The 24,609-nt window shown below is 43.7% G+C and overlaps 1 protein-coding gene across 1 annotated transcript in view; it reads right to left on the minus strand.

Moving 5' to 3' along the window:
• Nucleotides 1-24,609, minus strand: part of LOC140729792 (uncharacterized bromodomain-containing protein 10) — a gene marked incomplete at its 5' end in the record, with an annotated part of 96,008 nt that overhangs the window by 28,669 nt on the left and 42,730 nt on the right. Inside the window, one exon of the mRNA XM_073050008.1 lies at nt 9,667-9,749. Coding sequence (XP_072906109.1) covers nt 9,667-9,749 — 83 coding nt within the window. The remainder of the gene's footprint in view (nt 1-9,666; nt 9,750-24,609) is intronic.

A 24,609-nucleotide genomic window follows, 5' to 3' on the forward strand; every position in this document is an offset into this window, starting at 1 on the left:
GCCGCAGAGCCCGCTAACCCCAGAGGCAGGGGTGAGGAGACCAACAAACAGACAGAAGCCCGCCGCTGTAGCCCGCCTTACAAGTTCCCGGGAAACGCCAGGGCCAGCCACCGCTGATGGCTACGGCGGCTGGCCATCGGGATAGCCTCCTGTGTGTCTGGGACAAACAGTTGGGACGCTGCTCTTTGGTCGACACCGGAGCCGAGATCAGCGTCTTACCTCCGACGAGTTACGACACCCGCAACAGAGAACCAGGTCCCACCCTGAGGGCCGCAAACGGCAGCACGGTAAGGACCTACGGCACCCATACAGTGCAGCTACAGTTCGGCTCCAGCCGGTTCACATGGGACTTCACACTGGCCGCCGTAGCCCAACCGCTCCTGGGAGCGGAGTTTTTGCAAGCTCACAGCCTACTGGTCAACCTGCCAAGGAAGAGACTGGTCCACGCCGAGACCTTTCAAACGTTCTCCCTGGGTGAAGCCCAGTTGCCGGCCCCACACCTAGACTCCATCACACTGTCCGACAACACTTCACCAGAGTCCTGGCGGATTTCCCATCGGTTCTGGCGCCGCAGTTCATGGCAGCCATGCCCAGACACAGCGTACAGCACCACATCCCGACACAAGGGCCACCCCTCCACGCCCGTGCTTGAAGGCTTCCCCCGGACAATCTCCGACTGGTGAAGGAGTTCAGGAGGATGGAGGAATTGGGGATCATACAGCGGTCCAACAGCCCATGGGCCTCCCCCCTGCACATGGTGCCCAAAGCAACAGAGGGCTGGAGACCATGCGGCGACTACCACAGGCTGAACGAGGCTACAACACCAGACCGCTACCCTGTGCCACACATTCAGGACTTTGCAGCAAACCTGCACGGCGCACGGATCTTCTCCAAGGTAGACCTCGTCTGGGGCTACCATCAAATCCCGATGCATCTGGACGACGTCCCCAAAATGGCTCTCATCACCTCTTTTGGCCTTTTCGAGTTCCTCCGCATGCCGTTCAGCCTAAAGAATACCGCAGACGTTTCAGCGGTTAATGGACGTGGTGGGACGCGACCTGGACTTCGCTTTCATCTATTTGGACGACATCCTCATAGCAAGCAGCAGTCGTCAGGAGCATCTGTCCCCACCTCCGTCAACTCTACGCCCGACTGAGTGAATACGGCCTGACAATCAACCCGACCAAATGCCAGTTCGGGCTCAACACCATCGACTTCCTGGGCCACAGGATTATTAAAGATGGGGCAACCCCTCTGCCCGCCAAGGTAGACGCGGTCCGCCATTTCCCCCGACCCAACACAATCAAAGGCCTTCAGGAATTCATGGATATGGTGAATTTCTACCACCGCTTCCTCCCTTCAGCTGCCCGAATCATGCTGTTCGCCCTGATGTCGGGTAAGGGCAAGTACATTACCTGGGACGAGGAGTTTGCCGCCGCTTTCATTAAAACCAAAGAAGCCTTGGCAAATGCCGCAATGCTAGTACACCCCAGAACGGACGTCCCTACCGCCCTCACAGTGGATGCATTTAACACGGCAGTCAGTGGAGTGCTGGAACAACTCATCGAGGGTCGCTGGCAACCCCTGGCATTTTTCAGCAATCACCTACGACCACCCAAGCTCAAAAACAGTGCTTTCGACCGGGAACTGTTGGTGCTATACCTGGCAATCCGGCATTTCAAGTACTTCTTAGAAGGTAGGCCCTTCACCGCGTTCACGGACCACACCTCTTACCTTTGCGTTCATGAAAGCATCCGACCCCTGGTCATCCCGCCAGCAGCAACATCTGTCCTACATCTCCGAATACACGACGGATGTCCAGCATGTCTCAGGAAAGGACAATGTTGTGGCAGACGCCCTCTCCCGCCTTAACATCCAAGCCCTGTCCCAGGGGGTAGACTATGAAGCGCTGGCTGAAGCGCAGCAGACAGATGAGGAGATCCCGAGTTACAGGACTGCAGTCTCCAGTTTGCAGCTCCAGGACCTCCCCGTAGGCCCAAGTGAGAGGACCCTACTCTGTGATGTCACCACTGGCCAACCCCACCCCATTGTCCCGGCAGCCTGGCGGCGGCGCGTTTTCAACTCCATTCACAACTTAGAGCACCCCTCCATCAGGTCAACCGTCCAGATGGTAGCCAACAGGTTCGTTTGGCACGGACTCCACAAGCAGGTCAGTGAAGGGGCCAAAACTTGCATGCACTGCCAAACAGCCAAGGTGCAGCAGCACACCAAAGCTCTGCCACAGCAGTTCCACCCCACCCGCCAGCGTTTTGACCACATTCATGTGGATATCGTGGGCCCCCTGCCAGTGTTGCGAGGAGCGCGGCACCTCCTCACTATCGTGGACCGGTTCACAAGATGGCCAGAGGCGGTCCCGCTCACCGACACCACCTCCGAATCTTGCACCCGAGCACTGATTGCAACCTGGGTATCTCGCTTTGGTGTACCGGCCCACATTACCTCCGACAGAGGCGCCCAGTTCACCTCCAGCCTGTGGTCAGCTATGGCCAGCCTTTTGGGAACACAGCTGCACCACACAACTGCTTACCACCCACAGTCGAACGGGCTAGTGGAGCGTTTCCACCTTCACCTGAAGTCCGCTCTCATGGCCCACCTCAAAGGGCCTAACTGGGCAGACAAACTTCCCTGGGTCCTGCTCGGAATCCGCACGGCGCCCAAAGAGGATCTGCACGCCTCATCGGCTGAGTTGGAGTACGGCGCACCGCTGGTCGTCCCAGGGGAGTTCATACCAGCCCCAAAGGGGCAAGATGAAGAACCCACAGCAGTTCTGGGCAGGCTACACGAGAGGCTTGGTAACCTGGCCCCCATACCCACTTCACAGCATGGGCAGAACCTGACCTGCGTACCCAAAGACCTGCAAAACTGTAAGTTCATTTTTTTACGACAGGGCGGACATCGGGCACCGCTACAGCGGCCCTACGAGGGGCCGATTACGGTTATCAGAAACAACGGGTCCATATTCATGCTGGACATTGAGGGGAAAGAGGAGGTTTTCACGGTGGACCGACTCAAACCGGCCCATGTGGACGGCGCAGCCGGTCAAGATTCAGGCACTGCGGCACAGAGGCAGACCTCCCAAACAGAGTCCAACCTAGACTGAGGACATTGGGGGGTGTATCGCCGGTTCTGGGGGGGGTGGTTATGTGGCGACCCACTTCCCAGCGCACTCGAACCGGCTCACAAAGTGGCGCGCGCCAGCACTGAGGCTGGTTCCAAAGTGGGCGCCAAGCCTGCTTCACCAGCAAGGGGAAAAGCCCGCGCGCGGGACGGGACTATGAATACGCGTTCCCTACAGCATTCCCGCTCGGGGAGGGCGGGAACAGGAAGGCTTTAAAGCGAGGCCACGAAGTTTGAATAAACCTCTTTTGCAACTGCAGCTCACCGACTACGTGTCGTTATTTCAGCACTACAGTACTACAAGTGTGTATTCAAAGCTCTGTACAGCTGCAGCAATTTTTCCTTTACCTTGTAGCCTATTTCCCTTCACCAAAAAGGATACACATTCCACTCCCTAACACCTCAGTGTTTATATAATTCAGAATTTTTCTACTCTTATGGAAGTGGATAATTTCCTCAAAGAATACTCCATCAGACAACTCTTGCACATTTACTTAACCTGCTTATGTCCCTTTGCAGACTTAAGCCTCCTCACAACTTAATTTAACCATCTTTACATACCAATCAGCACCATTTTGCAGAACTGAAATATACACCAACATGATCCTCTAAACCTTGTCATTTTGAAATCTAAATAGATCTGTAGGTTTCACTTTATCCACAATAGGACTATACTATCAAAGAACTCTGATAAATTTGATGGTTACATATTCTGCTGTACACAGTCATAATGACTACCTAATCATGATGAACCCATTACTTTTCTTTTATCACCTTTCTTATGAAAATTTTCAGGAATTTCCCAGTGATCAATATCATGTCAATTCAAAAGCCTGTTGATTTCCTTCACCTTTGCTTGGGCTCTTGAGTATTGAGAATTCTGACTTTTGAACAATTATAAGCAATGCATCCACTATCACTTGTCATCTCTTTCTTACATTACTTTGATTAGATCCATTTTACCTGGAAATATTAGTTGTTTAAATACTTCTCGATTACATACTAACTGTGAAATGCATTTATTGTCTTGACTGCAGACAAACACAAAAGTGTTATTTAACATTTCTGTATTTCCTTTATCCCATTATTATTTTCCTAGTTTCTACCAAGGGATCAATGTTTACTTTGAAATAATATCCTTTGCTGAATTCAGAATCCTCATTTTTGCACCCATAGCAATAAACCGAGTGTGAACTGAGGTTTGAGACAGGCACCTCACTGAGAAGGATGGATTCATCATTGATCATTCAGAATTTTAAACATCTGAGCCAGCAGAGAAGCAATTTCAATAGGTCTTACAGGGAAATAACTACTGTAAATTGGAGAGACATGATACATACAGCACTGAACAAGTCCAGATTGGTTCTGCATCCACAAAAAAATCCCACATTTTAGTAAAGATCATAGAAACATTGGGTAAAGGGATGAAAAAGAAAAAGAAAAAAGGTCTGTACTGTGTTACAACTCAAAGCATATGATCTGATGTATAGTTAATCACTGAACATCTTCATTTATTTATGAAAATAGATTATTAGAGTGATTTTTGGGTTGAGGTTATTTACATTTAGCAAATGGCTTTGGCTATCAGTCTTCTGTTCCTTGACAATGTATTGTGGATTTAACTTGGAACAATGCATTCCTAGAAGCTATGACTCACAGTCCACAGACCATCTAGTGCCTGTGGGATGGAAGCGAATCAGAAGGTGTGAAGTTTGTATGTAGCTTCTAAAGAAAGCATTGTTCATACTTTGTAAATGTGGATTGTCCTTTGTGTTTAGCAAATAAATATCAAGCCCCACGTTGGGTCAGTAGACCTTTCCACCGAAAGCGTCTCAGTACATTGTATGCTGTACCTGGTTTAGTCAAATAAAGAAGCTGCTTTGTATCTACCAGTAACTCTCTCCGGTGATTTCATTCACGCAACATTTGGTGTAAGGAGTGGGATATCTTCATGACCGATCGTGTGGCTAGCGATCTTAGCAGTCTAAGTGGGTGAGTATTTTCTAATACAGCACTCACACTTGGATCTGTTCGGGTCAGTGGTACATGGGAACACGAGGTATCACGAACGCAGAGTTGAACTGGTAGATATAAAAGTACTGTGTGCGCGTGCATGTGTGTTTATGTAATGAGGGAACTTGGTGAGACGGAGCCACCAGTTGCGAAGGGTGGTTACCGACAGTTTGGGACGCTAGAGTGGGGACAAGTATACTCGTTCAGGGAGCTGCATTTTAGTGTACGTTTTGCAAGTGTGATACAAAGGAATACAGCAGGCATCATGAGTTCAGGTGCTCAAAAATGGCACTGTAGAGTAACACACACAAAATGCTGGTGGAACACAGCAGGCCAGGCAGCATCTATAAGGAGAAGCAATGTTGACGGTTTGTGCCGAGACCCTTCGTCAGGACTAACTGAAAGGAAAGATAGTAAGAGATTTGAAAGTAGGAGGGGGAGGGGAAAATGCGAAAAGATAGAAGACCAGAGGGGGTGGGGTGAAACTGAGAGCTGGAAAGGTGATTGGCAAAAGAGATACAGATCTAGAGAAGGAAAAGGATCATGGGACGGGAGGCCTAGGGAGAAGGAAAGGGGGAAGGGAGCACCAGAGGGAGATGGAGAACAGGCAGAGAGAGAAAGAAAAAAAGGGGAGGGGGGAAAAAATACAAAAATAAAACTAAATATATCAGGGATGGGGTAAGAAGGGCAGGAGGGGCATTAACGGAAGTTAGAGAAGTCAATGTTCATGCCATCAGGTTGGAGGCTACCCAGCCGGTATACAAGGTGTTGTTCCTCCAACCTGAGTGTGGCTTCATCTTGACAGTAGAGGAGGCCAAGGATAGACATATCAGACTGGGAATGGGACGTGGAATTAAAATGTGTGGCCACTGGGAGATTCTGCTTTCTCTGGCGGACCGAGCGTAGGTGTTCAGCGAAACGGTCTCTCGGTCTGTGTTGGGTCTCACCAATATATAAAAGGCCACACCGGGAGCACTGGACGCAGTATACCACACCAGCCGACTCACAGGTGAAATGTCACCTCACCTGGAAGTTCCCTGGCCCCCACCGCCTTATTTTCACCATGGATGTCCAGTCCCTATTTACCTCCATCCTCCACCAGGAAGGTCTCAAAGCTCTCCGCTTCTTTTTGGATTCCAGACCTAACCAATTCCCCTCTACCACCACTCTCCTCCGTCTAGCTGAATTAGTTCTTACTCTTAATAATTTTACCTTTGGCTCCTCCCACTTCCTCCAAACTAAAGGTGTAGCCATGGGCACCCACATGGATCCCAGTTATGCCTGCCTTTTCGTTGGCTTTGTGGAACAGTCCCTGCTCCAAGCCTATACGGGTATCCATCCCCCTCTTTTCCTTCGCTACATTGACGACTGCACTGGCGCTGTCTCTTGCACACATGCTGAGCTCGTTGACTTCATTAACTTTGCCTCCAACTTTCACCCTGCCCTCAAATTTACCTGGTCTATTTCTGACACCTTCTTCCCCTTTCTTATCTTTCTGTCTCCATCTCTGGAGACAGCCTATCCACTGATATCTACTATAAGCCTACAGACTCTCACAGCTACCTGGACTATTCCTCTTCCCACCCTGTCTCTTGCAAAAATGCTATCCCCTTCTCACAATTCCTCCATCTCCGCCACATCTGCTCTCAGGATAAGGCTTTTCATTCCAAGACGAAGGAGATGTCCTCCTTTTTTAAACAAAGGGGCTTCCCTTCTTCCACCATCAACTCTGCTCTCAAACACATCTCTCCCATTTCCCGCACATCTGCCCTCACCCCATCCGCCCACAACCCCACTCGGGATAGGGTCCCCACTTGTCCTCACCTACCACCACAACACTCTCCGGATCCAACGTATAATTCTCCGTAACTTCCGCCACCTCCAATGGGATCCCACTACCAAGCACATCTTTCCCTCCCCACCCTTTCTGCTTTCCGCAGGGATCGCTCCCTATATGACTCCCTTGTCCATTCATTACCCCCCCCCCCCCCACCATCCCTTCCCACCAATCTCCCTCCTGACACTTATCCTTGCAAGCGGAACAAGTGCTACACCTGCCCTTACACTTCCTCCCTCACCACCACTCAGGGCCCCAGACAGTCCTTCCAGGTGAGGAGACACTTCACCTGTGATTCGGCTGGTGTGGTATACTGAATCCGGTGCTCCTAGTGTGGCCTTTGATTGGTGAGACCCGACGCAGACTGGGAGATCGTTTCGCTGAACACCTACGCTCGGTCCGCCAGAGAAAGCAGGATCTCCCAGTGGCTGCACATTTTAATTCCATGTCCCATTCCCATTCTGATATGTCTATCCATGGCCTCCTCTACTGTCAAGATGAAGCCACACTCAGGTTGGAGGAACAACACCTTATATACCGGCTGGGTAGCCTCCATCCTGATGGCATGAACATTGACTTCTCTAACTTCCGTTAATGCCCCTCCTCCCCTTCTTACCCCATTTCTGATATATTTAGTTTTTTTTTTTGTTTTTCCCCCTCCTTTTTTTTTCTTTCTCTCTCTGCCCATCATGCTACCTGTTCTTCATCTCCCTCTGGTGCTCCCCTCCCCCTTTCTTTCTCCCTAGGCCTCCCGTCCCATGATCCTTTCCCTTCTCTAGCTCTGTATCCCTCTTGCCAATCACCTTTCTGGCTCTCAGCTTCACCCCACCCCCTCCGGTCTTCTCCTATCATTTCACATTTTCCCCTCCCCTCCTACTTTCAAATCTCTTACTATCTTTCCTTTCAGTTAGTCCTGACGAAGGGTCTCGGCCCAAAACGTTGACATTGCTTCTCCCTATAGATGCTGCCTGGCCTGCTGCATTCTACCAGCATTTTGTGTGTGTTGCTTGAATTACCAGTGTTACGCCTGTGGCCCCCTCCTTTTTGAGAATCGCAGGATCGCTATTGCTTCGAGTCAGGAGACCCAGGAAATGAGAGAGAGCCATGCAGATTCCTCAATGTTTGGAATGTGTCCTGGGCCTCCGAGATACAAAGCCACGGAACAGGTCATTGTCTTTTGGAGACGGAATTGTGTATTGAATACCATACGATTCATCGAAGCCCCCCAGGCAATGAACCGAGGGGGGTTGGTGGAGGGATTGCATCATCCCAACCTGATTGACATCTGAGACCCTGTGAGTCAGGATAAAAGAGGGTCTGGGGGGACAGCCCCTCAGACGCACCAGAAGAAATGCTAGAACTCCTGTAACAGCGTAATAGCGAGAGCCGGTAGAAAAGCCCACGTGCGTCCTTTTCCGTTTGCCTCGGAATTGGTGGGGCCTTTACCACGGAAGCCCGGCTTTAGCTAACCACAACGGGGAAATCAGCCCCCAACGACTCTCGAAGGATTGACATCATAAAAGGAATGGGCAAGTTAAACCTCCGTCTCTCTCTCCAACCAACAAGCTGCAGCTTGAATGAACTTGAGTGACTTTTATATTTCCATCAGACAATACATTATCCCCTAGACAACGATAGAGCTATTTCTTATTGATTATTATTATACCCGCGCTTTTAGATTTAGTATTGACGACGTATATTATATGTATGTTTGCATTGATATTATTTTTGTGTATTTTTATCAATAAATACCGTTAAAAATAGTACCATCAGACTTCAACGGACCTCTCTATCTTTGCTGGTAAGTGACCCAGTTACGGGGTACGTAACACCAGCATCTGCAGATTTCCTCGTGTTTGTACTGTAGAGTATATTTTTTGTAGTTTTAAGTATGTGCTGTTTAACTGGTCTTTTATATTTTGCGTAGTGTGGGAATTAGTGTGGAGGTATCTCAGGGAGAGGTTTTACCCAGATAGATCTACCAGAATGGCACCTATTGAGGTCAGGCAATGTCAGGTCGAGAACCCTGATGATCCAAGCCAGCCCTTGACCCTGATTACGACCATTCATAAGCCCTTCATATCTGGGGAGAAACAGTGCATTTTGTCTGAGCTGCCCTCACTTAAGAGTTGCATGTGGGAATTCAGAATTCTGGTGCAAACTTGAGAAAATGGCTGAAATTCACCTTCTGGAAATTGAAGACTACCTAACAGTATATACAAAAGTTATCAGGGAATTTCTTCCTTCCTCTAAAATGAAATACATAGAAATGTTTAAAATCTGTCTACAATATTAATTGCTTTCCTCTTCTCCTCCCCACATCCCCATCCACCTGTACCCAACCCTTCGAATAATACCTTGGATTTTCATGTCATGTAGTCACAAACAAAATACACTTGTATCATGACCTCACAATGAATTTCAAAAGGTTAAAATACAATGTTTTTCGTCATCCTAAGATTAAGGTCACGTTTATCAGGGACTTAATTCACGAACTTTACCATCTTAGCACAAAGTAATTTTCCTAGGAATATTTTTGCCAGTAATTAAGTCTGTTACTCTCTCCATGGGTGCTGTCTGACCTTGTTTCTTTCTAGCATGTTCTGTTATTTCAGGTTTGTAGTATTATAGTATTTTGCTCTCTCCAGCACACCATTTTAATTTTTCACTACACCCACCTGGAACTGTGGCGTTGTAGGCAATGGTGGTGATATCAATTTCTTCTTCTTCTCATCGGTCTTTTCTGAGTCTGGTTTCTTTCCTGCAAACATTTATGAAATATGTTCAAATAATTAAGAGTTCCTAGTAGTATTAAGCAGCTATATATAAAAATATATTTTTTGAAGTTAACATAATCCTTGCATTACTAATGTAGAGTTAAAACCTCCAAACCTAGATTATTAATTTGAAGAGGCAGGACCCATACTCAAAAAGAAATAAAGTTGGAAGAAAACAAAATTGTAGCCTTTACCTCACTGTACAATTATCCTTTCAGGTAATCTATTGCCAACAGAAGTGCAAATTAAAAATACAATGCTTTGAAAAGGCATTTGGCCCCCACAACTACTTTCTTTTTAGGCTAATCTACAAAACATGGTGCATCACGTCAAATCAAAAGGAAAAATCTAAAACTTGTCAATTTAAAATTGTGAGGTAGAAGTACTATTCATCCCCTTTGTAATTACAGGCAGTCCCCGGGTTACGAACATCCGACTTACAGACAACTCGTACTTATGAACAGACTGCCATAAAGCCTATTATATTAAAAATTTGAGTTAAATACAATGGTTCGTAATAACGAATGCACGCACTACTTTGTGATGCTCATGAAAACATTGTGCGACTTCAGCGGTTCACCAGCTCGTGGAAGGAGAATGCCATCCGCCATTTTAAGTCGGATCACGTTGCCGTTAACACTGTGTTGAGTGTGTAACTTTGTATTTGGCTTAAAATTTTCTCTTATTTACCCTTGTAACCTTGCCTCCAAAGCATAAATCCGATGCAAGTGCTGGTGATGCATCAAAGAAAAGGAAAACGATCACAATTGAAAATAAAGTGGAAACAATAAAGCAATCGGAAAGAGGTGAAATACCATCGGTCACTGGAAAAGCATTAGGCTACAGTCGGTCAACGATCAGAACAATTTTAAAGGATAAAGTGATGATAGCATTTGAAGAAGACTGGGACCTAACAACTCTAGAACCGATAAAGTTTTTGACGAAAGAGTTAGCTGAAGCCTTTCAACTCATTGAAGCAGGAATGGCAAAGTTAGAAGAGCACGATCCTAATACAGAGAAATTCACCAAAGTTTACCGTACAGTTACCGAGGGCCTCAGCTGCTACAAGGCCATTTATGACGAGAAGAAGAAAAGATCTGCATAGAAAGGTAAAATATATACTATATACTAAGACAAACATTTGACTAACTGACGCTAAATAAGAACTGTATGTACCTGTTCCGACTTACCTATAAGTTTGACTTAAAGACAGACTTAGTAACGGATCTTGTTCATAACCTGGGGACAGCCTGTCCCACGCTAACTTTCCTCAGGTGCAATATACTATTGCCTTACCAACTCAGCTAAGTTTTTTGATGTAGAAAATTGGAGGATCAACTGTTTTCAATTAATTCATAAGAATGAATACCCCTTCTCTCATTAACATCCAACAATGTTAAATTTCGAATAGACCAAACCAAAATGAAGATAAACGAGCATTCAAAACAAGCTGGAGAAATGATAATAGAAAAGCACAAATCTGGGAAAGGGTACAAGACCAACTCAAAGGCACTGAACATACCTCAGAAATCATCCTGAGAAAGTTGGAAAAACATGCAACCATGGCCACACTGCCTAGGTCAGTCCTCTAAACTTAGTCGTCAAAGAAGAACAGCACTTGTAAAAGAGGTTACAGGGACAACAAATCACTGAGTGAGCCACAGAAGTCAGTGCTGCAACTGGAGGTAATGTGCATGACTCCACAATCTCCAAAGCAGGGATTCCCAACCTTTTTTATGCCATGGACCAATACCATTTAGCAAGGGGTCTGCGCACCCCAGACTGGGAACTCCCGCTCTTCCATAAATACCCTTGCACAAAAAGGGTATTCATGGAAGAGTGGGAAGAGAGAAGACCTGGCTTAAAGAAAAAGAGCATATCCTTGCCCGTAAAGACTTTGCAAGAAGTCACTTAAAAGATACTGTAAAAATGTGGAAGATGAGACTGAAATGGAACTTTTTACACTAAGCAGTACATGTAGTACTGTAGTACAGCAGTACATGTAATGCTGTGCAGCAGCCAGGCAACACTATCCCTATTGCAAAGTGTGGTGGAGCTAGCATCATGCTAAGGGAATGTTTTTCAGCAGCAGGGACTGGAAATATGGACACGATTAATGGGAAGATGAATGTTGCTAAATATAGAGAAAACCTGCGAGCCTTCGCCAGAAACCTTAAACTGGGGAGGAAGTTAGTCTTCCAAGAGGACAACAACCCAAAGCACACTGCCACAGCTTGAACAATTTTGGAAGCAAAAATGGGCAAATCTTGCTCCATTATGTTGTACAAAGCTAATAGAACTATAATACTGATACTTCATTTTTTGGTTTTCATGCTTTACAATTTTCCCTAATTTTTGGGCTTAACTGTTGGGAACAAAGGGTCATGTGATTCACAATTAAAAATTCACAGTTAAATTGATCAAAATCCCTGGTTGTAATACGCATTTATGTGAATAAAGGGTTGGAGCCGAATACTTTTACAAGGCTGTTATGACCAGAATATTGCAATATACTGGGATTAGATTTGGTTTATAATTGTCGCATGTACCAAGATACAGTGAGAAGCTTGTCTTGCATACTGTTCGTACTGATCAAATAATTACACAGTGCATTGAGGAGAAACAAGGTAAAACAACAACACACATTAAAGCATAACAGCTATAGAGAAAGTGCAGTGCAGGTAAACAAAAGGAGCAAGATTGAGGTAGATTGTAAGGACAAAAGTTGATATTATCATACTAGGGTATTGTTTAATAGTTTAATACACTGGAATAGCAGTTCTCACTTGAATTCCCTTGTCCTTCAATCATTTCAAAGTACATTTATTATCAAATACTATATACAACCTTGAGATTCATCTCCATACAGACAGCCACAAAACAAAGAAGCGAAATAGAAAGACTGTCAAGCAACCACTGTGCAGGAAAAATAAAATCTCGTAAACAATAAAAGAAAGAAAATAATATTCAGAACTGAAGCTATGAAAGTGAATCCACAGCCACAAAGCCAGTCATCACTGCACCGGATCCAGGAGCCTGTTAGTTGTAAACCACAACCTCAGTTCAGCACAGAGACAGGTAAACCTCATGGAGCAGCAACCTGAACATGCCCACCTCTCTACTCCAGCACCAACACCATTGCCTTTTCCATCTGGCCAAGTGCTTATATTAGCCAAAACTACTTGTCCCTACTTTCAGAGCCCAGGCCTCACTGCTTTGCCTCAGTTCTGCTGCTTTGAATTGCCTCCAAGTCCACTCCAGCAATGGCCAAATATTGGCTTGTTGCTCAAGTTCACACTGCAAAAATGCCAGGTCATGCAGGTGGTTCAAAACCTCAGCTCCAAAAGGGAAGTTATGGGCTACTGATTGCAGTGATTGTTTCAGAGAAAAAGTGAGGTTCATAGTTTATAGTTTTGTTTGCGGTCAGCAAGTTGTCACTGTGCTTCAACACCACCTTCATTTATCCTGTGCCTTGCTTTCTCATATCCGAGCCCAAACGTTGAGAGAACAGCTGTTTTTATCTGCAGCAAACAAAACAGCAAGAGGTGTAGTTTTCAAAGTATTTATTCGCAAATTAATTTCATAATATTTGTGTTGCTGTCATGAAACCTGCAGAAGAATGACTAACATTTGACAGACAAAAAAACTGCTATAATCCAATGCCAAATAGGATCAACATTCTTACACCATCATAGCAATAACCTATCAGATCTTTTCTTATAATTTTAAAGCAGTAATATACAGCATTTTACTGTATTGGTAGCAGGAACAAATAATGGTGCAAAGGGTCAAAACTGGCCATTGATCTGTATCATGATCATACAGCATCATATACTTGCCTGTTACGGTAAACAAAATGAAACAGTATTAATCGTACGTAAAATGTGATAGATTGTGACAGTGTAAAGGTACTCGTCCCATGTTCAAAGTAAAATTTATTATGACAGTACATACATGTCACCAAATAAAACCCTGAGATTTTTCTGCAGGCATATTTAGCATAGCTATAGAATAGTAACTAAACATCAGGAACTGTAAACTGTAAGCAAACTGTGCAAAAGCAGATATAAATAAATAGCAATAAATAACAAGAGCATGATATAACAATATAGCAGTCCTTAAGTGAGGGTAGCTATCCACTTTTATTCAAGAGCCTGAAGGTTGAGGAGTTGTAACCGTTCTTGAACCTGGTGGTGCCAGCTCTGAGGCACCTGCACCTTCTACCAGCAAGAAAAGAGCATGACCTGGGTGGTGAGCATCTTTGTTGCTGTAGAAAAGCAGCATACATCAGCATTCCATGTAGATGTGCTCAATGGTTGGGAGTGCTTTACCCGTGATGTTCTGGGCTGAATTAACCACCTTATGTAGGCTTTTCCACTCAAAGGCATTTGTGTTCCCGTACCAGGCCATAATGCAGGTAGTCATCACACTTTCCACCATACATCCATAGAAGGTTGCCAAGGTTTTTGATGACATGCCAAACCTCCGCAGACTTTTGAGAAATCAGAGGATGCCATCATGCTTTCTTTGACAACTCACAATGGAAACACACAACAGATCTGGCAGAGCCAAGGGAAACTGATCATGATTCAGGACCAGGATCCCTCGACAGAATGGAATGAGTCTGAAACTCCGGACAGCAGGAAGGGCAGTCATTCGCATGGGAAGGTCTAGGTGGGTCTAGGACAGGTCCTTTGAGATAGTGACACCCAGGAACTTAAAGTTACTGACCCTCTCCAACTCTGATCTTCTTCTGATGATTACTGGCTCACGGGCCTCTGGTTTCCTTCTCCTGAAGTCTACAATCAGTTTCTTGGTCTTATTGACTTTGAATGACAGGTTGTTATTCCACCACTCAGCCAAGTTTTCAACCTCCCTCCTGTATGCTGATTTATCACCCCCTTTGATACAGCCACAGCAGTGGTGTCATTAGCAAACTGGTATATAGTGTTGGAGTTGTACTTGGCCACACAGTCATAGGTGTAAAGCAAGTAGAGCAGGAAGGCCAAGTACACATCCCTGTGGTGCTTCTGTGCTGATGGAGATTGTGGAGATGTTTTTGCCAATCTGAACTGACTAAGGTCTACAAAACTGGAAATCCAGGATCCAGTTTCACAAGGGGGTATTGAGGCCTGGGTCTTGGAGTTTACCGATTAGTTTTGAGGGGATGATGGTGTTAAATGTCGAGCTGTAATCAATAAAGAGCATCCTGATGTATGCACCTTTGCTGTCCAGATGTTCCAAGGTTGTATGAAGAGAACAAGATAGCATCTGTTATAGACCTGTTCCTTCAGTAGGTGAATTGGAGTGGATCCAAGTTGCCACTCAGACAGGAGCTGATACGTTTCAACACCAGCCTCTCATAACATTTCACCACTGGGGATGTAAGTGCCACTGGGCAATAGTCATTTAAAAAGGTTACCACGTTCTTCTTGAGCACTGTTGAGATTGAAGACTACTTGAAGCAAGTGGGTATCACACATGCTGCAGCAAGGGGTTGAAGATATCCGTAAATACACCAGTCACATCAATACTATGCAGCAACATTGATACAAATGCCACAGCTATGTAATATCCCTCCCATGTTGGTATAGGTTTTCTTTATCTATACTTAAACTCAAATTTTCATTGTATTGACATGAAGTATATTGGGAGGGCTGGAAATGGCAGGCTGTTAACAACACAAATGGCAAACACCAGTCATTAATACAAAGCATTATAAGTGAAAGGCAAATCAGACCAGTCTACAATTAAAAAGCAGATGCAATCAATGAATTGGCCAAAGGATGAAATACAGTATACCATACAAAGTGGTCATTGAATCTGTATTAATCTAGGTACTAAAGAGAAAATTAGAGAAGTACAAAGAAAAATCTTTATATTATAGAGAGAATAGAAATATTGTGAAGTTAATGTATTCAGTGCTCCCTAATAATACCTGCAAGCTCACACTACAAACCCGATAGTGAGAATAGCTACTGATACTAACTACCTTATCAGCAACATTTCTCCTCGAGCCAACCATTTACTGATGTTCCTTATTGAAAACTGCAGGTTGTACCACATTTAAGCCCAAGCAGTTCAGTTACTCATCTAGAAACTTCTTAAATGTGTTCAGTGACTCAACTTCAATCACGCTCACAGGCAGTGCATTCTCATTCGTAAGGCCAGTGATGTTGTTGGGGTGGAACTGGACTCTCTGACAGTGGTGTCTGAAAAGAGGATACTGTCCAAGTTGCATCTGGTTAGACACAGGAGTACATTCAGCCAGAATGTACTCAGTGGAATACACTCATTCCACTGAGATGTAACACTGAGCGTCATAGGAAGTCATTCCTGCCTGTGGCCATCAAACTTTACAACTCCTCCCTCGGAGTGTCAGACACCCTGAGCCAATAGGCTGTTCCTGGACTTATTTCCACTTGGCATGATTAACTTATTATTATTTAATTATTTATGGTTTTATATTGCTATATTTCTACACTACTCTTGGTTGGTACGGCTGTAATGAAACCCAATTTCCCTCGGGATCAATAAAGTATGTTTGTCTGTCTGTCATTCCAGGTACTTCCTACTCTGTGAATATACCTGGAATGCACTCCCCTCCCTTCTAATCTCTAGATCCCTCTCTCACTTACACTAAAGCTAGTTTTATTTACCTTTGACATCAGGAAATATTTCCCGCAGTCTACCCTATCGACAGGCTTCATAGAATTATATACTGCAATCATGTCCCCTCTTAATGCTGTCTGCTCCAGAGAACAGCAGACCCAGCTTCTCCAGCCTCTCCTCATAACTGAATCATCACATCCTTGGAACACCCTGGTGAGTCTCCATCTTCCAGCACTAACACTTATTTCCTATACCTTCCTAAACAGAATTGTATGGCGTACTCCAGCTAACCAAGGTTTCGTATTTAATACCGTTTAATAAACACTAGTATTCCATATGCCTTCCTAGCTACAACATCTTGTTTTGCCCCTTTCAGGAATCCATGGACATGTATTCTAAGCTTCCTCTGTACCTCAATACTCACTAAGACCTTACCATTTAAGGTGTATGTCTCAGCCTTATCTGTGCTCCCACATTTGTCTAGATAAAACTATCTCCCAGCAATCTATCTGGGATATCACAACTTACAGGCATCCAATCTCAAAAAACAAGCCTCTAGCCTCACACTCTGTCGCCAACTGTCAAACCAATTTTGGATTCAGTTTGCCAACTGAATACTATTCTTTTGAACCAGTCTCCCATGTGGCACCTTGTCAAGGTCCTTCAAAAATCAATGTAAATAACATCTACTACCCTGCCCTGATCTAAACAGTTCATTGCCATTTCAAGTCAAGTCAAGTCAAGTCAACTTTTATTGTCATTTCGACCATAATTGCTGGTACAGTGCATAGTAAAAATGAGACAATGTTTTTCAGGACCATGGTGTTACATGACACAGTACAAAAAACTAGACTGAACTACGTAATAAAAAAAACAGAGAAAGCTACACTAGACTACAGACCTACAATGGACTGCATAAAGTGCACAAAAACAGTGCAGGCATTACAATAAATAATAAACAGGACAGTAGGGCAAGGTGTCAGTCTAGGCTTCGGGTATTGAGGAGTCTGATGGCTTGGGGGAAGAAACTGTTACATAGTCTGGCCGTGAGAGCCCGAATGCTTCAGAGCCTTTCCCAGATGGCAGGAGGGAGAAGAGATTGTATGAGGGGTGCATGGGGTCCTTCATAATGCTGTTTCCTTTGTGGATGCAGCGTGTAGTGTAAATGTCCGTGATGGCAGGAAGAGAGACCCCGATGATCTTTTCAGCTAACCTCACTATCCGCTGCAGGGTCTTGCGATCCGAGATGGTGCAATTTCCAAACCAGGCAGTGATGCAGTTGCTCAGGATGCTCTCAATACAACCCCTGTAGAATGTGATGAGGATGGGGGGGGGGGGGGGGGGGGGGGGGGAATGGACTTTCCTCAGCCTATGTTAAAGGATTAGCTACAGTCTACTTGATTTAATTATGACGACATGGAAAAGGAACTCCATATACAACCATAAGATTGCAAATAACAGAAGAAAATTCCTGTCCTAAATTCAAACCATGTTTTTGTTTCTTACATTTTTGTAGTTTAAAAAATCTGGTTACTAACATTGGGTAAGGGATTTTCACATGTGGTTAAATCACAACCTAAGCATCAAGTTCAGCTGCAATCAGCAACATGCCATATTTACAGATTAATGCGAACTGACATTTATACACCATAAGTAACCCAAATATCTATAGTGCATATCTATATGGCTCATGAGCACCAAATATTAAAATGTAACAAGTAGTCTAGATTTATCCTCTTTCGCATACTGACTTTTGAAAATGGTTAAGGACAATAATTTCTGAAGGTTCACTGTGTTCTTGCAACATGGCCTTCAACAGTCATTAAAAATAAAACAAAACCAAGTAGGTTATATTAAATAAATCTGGATTAGACATTAATAAACATTTGATAATGGAAATATTAATGATCTGATTTTGTAATAAAACTGACATTTTGTTTGAACATGGGAGATCACTGATCTTCAGATAGAAACAAAAATCTGGAATGGGGAAAACTGATAGTCCTGGGGCTAATCAAAAATATAACATTATATAGTTTATTGATGTAGACTGAATGACCCTGATTAGTCTGCTAAAAATACCACAAATTTATTATCATTCAACCTTAATATATGTGTCTTAAGAAATTTGTGATGGAGCAGATATACCCCATGAAAAAGTAATCCCTATAAACTGTTAGATAATTTGCACAATGTCATTATTAGTCTTGGAAAGACAGCAGCCTTTGATTTTCTTGAGGCTGCTGTACTTACTTTTAATTGCCAATTAACTTCACTAGAGAAAGTTGGCACAGCTGCTGAGCAGCACAATAATTCATTTCATTGTGAGATTTATTAGCTTGAACTGTCAATCAACGTGTTGCAGACTTTCACTAAACTTTTTTTCTCCTCCACTTTTCCCCCCTCTGTCAATCAAATCTCTCTACAAATCTTTATGGCACCTGACTTTTTTTTCCCTTCAATACAGACCGTCTCAAGTGTTGTTCCTTTCTTAACCTTTCAAACTTTATCATTCACTGAAAGCACAGGTGCCCATCAAACTTGCTATTATGTTTTCTGTTTGTATCACTAACAATTTATACAGGGAAATCTTTTGCATTGAAATTATTCAGACACACCATATCATGCTTTGTTCCTACAAAGGCAATATATTCAACTCCCAAAGAATCCTTCAAAATTAGGCTATACTGCTATTATATATAGATAAGAAAGAGCCTACAGTTAAGCAGTCCAAGAGGAAAATGGCTGGAGGCAAGACTGACAGACCTGAAATACTAACTTTCTTCCCTTCCCTATAGATCCACTGAACATTTCCAGTACCTTGCTTTTCATTGTGAAAATGTATGAATTTTTGAACACGAACCTTGTGCAGTCTAAAGCTGAGAAACAAGCACCAGTCCAGAGAGAAAAAAATAACATCAATTCAAAATAATACAAAAGTATTGAGAGATCTAATTTACTAGACTTGGTCTTTGAGAAGACCACAAGTGGATGCACATTTGTAGAGTTCCACCAAGACCTGTATAATCAAACAAGTCACTTCCACGTGGGCATCATAATCCTCAATGAAGGTATACTTGTAGCTTCTTTCAGAATTGCACACACCTTGGTGAGTTACTCATCTCACCTCTCAAGAACCCCAAAGCCTACTTAGGAACTGTCAAACAAAAGCTACTTATTTTGCTTGCCTTCTTAAATCTTGACAATTCTATAATACATAAAGCACTGAAATCAAAGGCGGTGATGAATCAGCATATAGGAGAGAGATTGAAAATTTGGCAGAATGATGTCAGAACAACAACCTCAAGTAAAACCAAGGAATTGATTGTAGACTTTGGGAGAGGGAAACAGAGGTCCAGAGCTTTTTTTTAGCGAATTGAAGATGAAATAACTTGCAGATTTGGGATGCAGCCAGGTTTAGCTCGACAACAAACTGGCCAGTTTTACATTTTAAAAAATGCAATTCAATTCAATCCATTCAATCCAATTTTTAATCCATAAAGATTAAACAATGTTGTAATGAACTCAAGTGCCAATCTCAAAAATGTGCTTATGTAGCACTGTAACAGTAACAAGTCAAAAAATACTTGTCATGTTATTCTTCCAGATTTTAAAAAGAACAAATTACAAAATAAAGTGTAAAAATGATGCTAAACTGAGGAATTCAAATGACAGAGCACCAATAAGCAAAGGTGGTTCTACGTTCGAGTTCACAGGGATGCACTGGAAACACATTTATCATCACTTTCTTTAAATGAATGGGGAGAAAGGGTCACCCAAATTTCTAGCTATCCATTATTCAGTAGTCTTAAGAAGAGAAATATACTGGGAGAATTACATTCAGGGCAGGTATCCAACTCTCTCATGGTTTTTAAAAAAAGCCTGTGGATACTCAGCCGAAAGAATTAAAAGTGGCCACTTGAGTGAAGTAGCTGCTAGAATCTCCACAAGAACCCAATGTGAATATAGTGATCTTTATTCAGCACAACTTCTATCTAAAACTTAGACCTGACGATAATTTTCAAAATTGAATGAAAATTCCAGTTTGCTACATAGAAGCAATTGAAATTTTGACAAGAATTTCTTTCACATGTAATATTACCAAACTTGGGAAAAAAAGAAAATAGCACTCTTTTATAGCAGTCACGCACCATGTGCTACAGCAAAATGAGCAAGAGAAATTTCCCCACTCAACAACTAATATGTTAGTGCCAATTGTTAGATATTAAATTTCAGGTCTGTTGTGCAAATTCAAAGTATTCAACTGAAGCTTCATATTGATTTCTTGACTGTCAGTAGAAATGCTCAAGTATCAAAGTCCATGTGCATTAGAATGTTTTTTTTAATTTATTGACATAGAATGTGGAATAGGCCCTGCAAGACACACCACCCAGCAATCCCCCGGACAATTTACAACGACCAAATAATATTGGAGTATAAAAGTATAAACTTTAACTATGAAGTCAGTTATTTGCTATGCATGTACTCAATTTAGTAGAATGAAATCTTAGGAATGTAGAAGACAATGGTGTGTTAATGAGAGGTAGCTAAAGAACTAAAGAAATGTAGATTAGAACATTGCTCAGTTCTGAGTTTATTATTTTCTATGCATGTATCCAATTTGGTAGGAGACCGAAGTCTTAAAAATGTGGAAGACAATGGTGTGTTAATGAGAGGTAGCTAAGAGATGTAGATTAAAACATGATTAAGCCAATTGATAGGAACAAAAGGGACATGATGTACGTGCAGTATGCAACTAGAGATTGCTATAAAAGCTGCAGTGTCCGGGGATTGGGGCGGGGGGGGGGAATCAGCGACTAGCTCAATGACTGTCTCAGCTTTGATTTGCAAATTAAAGTTTAACCCTTCTTGAAGAATCTTCTGCGTCTCTTGGTCATTTGTAAGGCACGAAAAACCACGACATAATTGGCGACCGTGACAGGACCGGACAGAGACCCGCGGAAGGGAAACGGCAGATTGGGAACGCTTCCCGGTCCTCTAGGGACCCCCACAAGGCTAACAGAATTAAGGGTCCACCCAAACAAAAGGAAAGCGCTTTTTGCGACAATTTGGACTAAGAATTCTGTTGGCTTTGGGGAGGTCTTGGAGTCTCAGAAGTGTGGAACCACTGCCAAAGGGTCTCTCCGGTCCAAAGAATCTGGCAGAATTGGGGGTTAACAGAGGAGGCTCAGAGGATTGCTCAAGAACACTGCAGTGAGGGTAAGTACAAATAAGTTAATACGTTAAGAAAAAGTCCACGTGGTGTTGGTAAATCCCTGTGGGTACCGCTTCGTATGAAACGAAGGGCTGAACGGGCAGGGAAAGTAGAATAGAATTAGAGTAGAAAGTCCTCGTGGATACCGCCTTAAGAGATAAGGGTCTGAACGGGCGAGGTGTTAGAATAGAATTAGAGTAGAAAGTCCTCGTGGATACTGCCTTAAGAGATAAGGGTCTGAACGGGCGAGGTGTTAGAATAGAATTAGAGTAGAAAGTCCTCGTGGATACTGCCTTAAGAGATAAGGGTCTGAACGGGCGAGGTGTTAGACTAGGCGTAGAATTAGAGTAAGTTATAGGAAGAAAAAGTCCACGTGGTGTTATAGGAAGAAAAAGTCCACGTGGTGTTAGACTAGGACTAGGTGTAGAATTAGAGTAAATAATATTATCCAGTAAACAAACTGTGAATCTCTGAAATACCTTAACAAGAGAGAATAACATGACAGGTAAAGGAACAGCAGTAGAGATTCTGAGCAAAAATTTCCCATTAGTTCAAAATGAGATCACAAAAACTTCAGAAAAATGGGAAAAAAAGAACCAAAGACCTGGTCACAAAGTGGCCAAAAGAAGGAACATTTGATGTAAGTTTGTGCGAAGAAATGGAGGGACTAATTAAAAATTACAAATCAAAAGATAAATCTAAGAAAAGAGAGCAAAAAAGAGAACGAGAAATGGAAGTGCTAAAACTCTTCAGAACGGAGGGAGAAAGGCTGAGGAGGACAGGTAGAATATTGATTACAAGCGAGGAAGACACTAAGGTGCTAGAGAAACAGCCTGTTAAAGAGAGAGAAGGGTACTGTGAGAAGCTGGCTTCGGCTCCGTACCCGGATGTGAAAGAAACAGAAAAACCCCCTCCCTATAATGAGGAAGGAACCCCTAAGCAGTGCCCCCTGCTGATGGGAACAGTAAACATGCAGGGAGAAGTCCAAGTTTGGGATAATGAGGAGGAAAAAAAACAATACGAGAAGGAAAAAGCAGCGATATGGCAGGAGATACAGGCAGAAAGGATAAAGATAGAACAGGTACAGAGAGAAATGCAAGAACAGATTGAACGGATGAAATACTTGAGAGAGGAAAAGGAATATGAGGAGTATTGATTATACCATAGAAATAAACAGACTAGAAAAAGTGACTCATTGGAGGAGCAAAAGTTAAGTGGAGAGAGAGAGGATGTGAGAATTTGTGGGGAAGAGGTAGGAGGCAGAAGCCTAGAAGGAAAGGAGGAGGCAGTAGGGGAGCGACTTGCGGAAGTAGAGAGAGAGCCAGATAAGTTACTGAAAGGGGATTGCCAGGAGAGATGCGAAAAATATTCTAGGGGCCAACCAAGTATTGAATCAAGACAGAAAGGAAGGACTCCACAGGGAGACCGAGGGAAGAGCAGAACCCCGGAGACATTTGTGTGGGAGGCAGTAAAGACATACCCTGAGACAGATGGGGAGTCAGGTGAGGAGGAAAGCCAGGGCAGGTAGGAAGGAGGAGGAAGAATGATGCCGTTGTTAGTTAAAGGATCAGGACAAGTGCAGTATATTCCTTGGGGATCCCAGGACCTAGAAGGGCTGAAAAACACTCTGCCCAATTTACATGAAGGAGCAGGGAAATGGATTAGAGCCTTTGAAGAAGAAACAGCAGGACGATTATTGGCTATGGGAGATTTGAAGGCACTGTTGATAAGGTTGATGGGAACCTCCAAATTTAACGAACTAATGGAAATGGCTGGCATAGTAAACTCGAACGACCCAAGAACTGATGGAGATGGGTTTGACAGAGTGAGGCAGAGGGTATGGCAGGCCCTCAGAAAGCTTTATCCACCCAAAGTGGACCCCAAAGCCTTAAAAGAGGATCCACTGGGAGACACTGAAAACCCAGCAGCCTACATAGAAAACCAGTTGAAAAGGTGGAGACTGGAGACTGAGCAAGAGGTGCAGAATAGCTTATTTATGACCTCACTGTTCCGACATAGCATTTTGGATGCAATGCCACCACAAGTAAAATCCAAACTGGAGGAAGTGGTTGGGCTAACGTCAAAGACCCCACAAGAATTTAGAGACAACGTAGTCCATGCGGTTGAGAAATACCGGAAAGACAAACAAAGGTTGGCTGAGCAGCAGGAAGAGGTGTAAAGAAGGTTAATACAAATGCAGCTCGAAGAACTCAGAAAGAAGGAAAAAGAGAAAAACAAAAAGATGCTGCCAGCAGCCACCGGTTCGAGTACAGCCATCGAACTGAACAAAGCACTGCTATATGGAGGGACTGATCTTACTGTAAGACAAGGGCTGGAAAACCCCATGCCAATAATCGTCTATGGGGGAGCATTCCCACAAATGCCCTATCAGGAACAGACTAAATTCAAACAGCCCAGACAGGACTGGAAGTTCCAAGGAGGGGGACAGAGAAGCTATGGGCAAAGGGGAGGCAGATGAGGAACCCATTGTTCAGGTTATGTTAGAAGGGCAACTGACACCAATGATGATAGATACTGGAGCCACGTACACTTGCGTACAGCCACAGAATGCCCTTCACCTTCCCATGTCAGGAAAGTTTATTAAGACGGTAGGGTTCTCGGGGAAAACACAGTTGACACAGTGCACGGCTCCAGTGCGGTTGAGAATGGGAAATAAAGAAATTGTTTTGCCGGTGCTAGTATTTAAAGGAACTCCGATTAATTTGTTAGGCAGAGATGCCTTGTTGAAACTGGAATTAAAATTAGAATGCACCAAAAATGGGCTGAGTGTGAAAAGAGCAGGGGCTCAATTGATAGTGCGAGAAGACAAGAAGGCTAATGTCTTTTGGATAGGAGACATCGCAGACCAGATTCAGGAAACCTGGGAAAAATGGAAAAAGGGCGTGCAGGCTATATTACCCAGGGCTGTAATGCCCAAATCTGAGCTACATTGTACAGTGATTTTTGACGAGACTCAGAACAGGGAGTTAGAGGAGAGATGGCACCTGGAGGCATGT

The sequence above is a fragment of the Hemitrygon akajei genome, chromosome 6 (genome assembly GCF_048418815.1).
Source record: "Hemitrygon akajei chromosome 6, sHemAka1.3, whole genome shotgun sequence".
NCBI lineage: Eukaryota > Metazoa > Chordata > Chondrichthyes > Myliobatiformes > Dasyatidae > Hemitrygon > Hemitrygon akajei.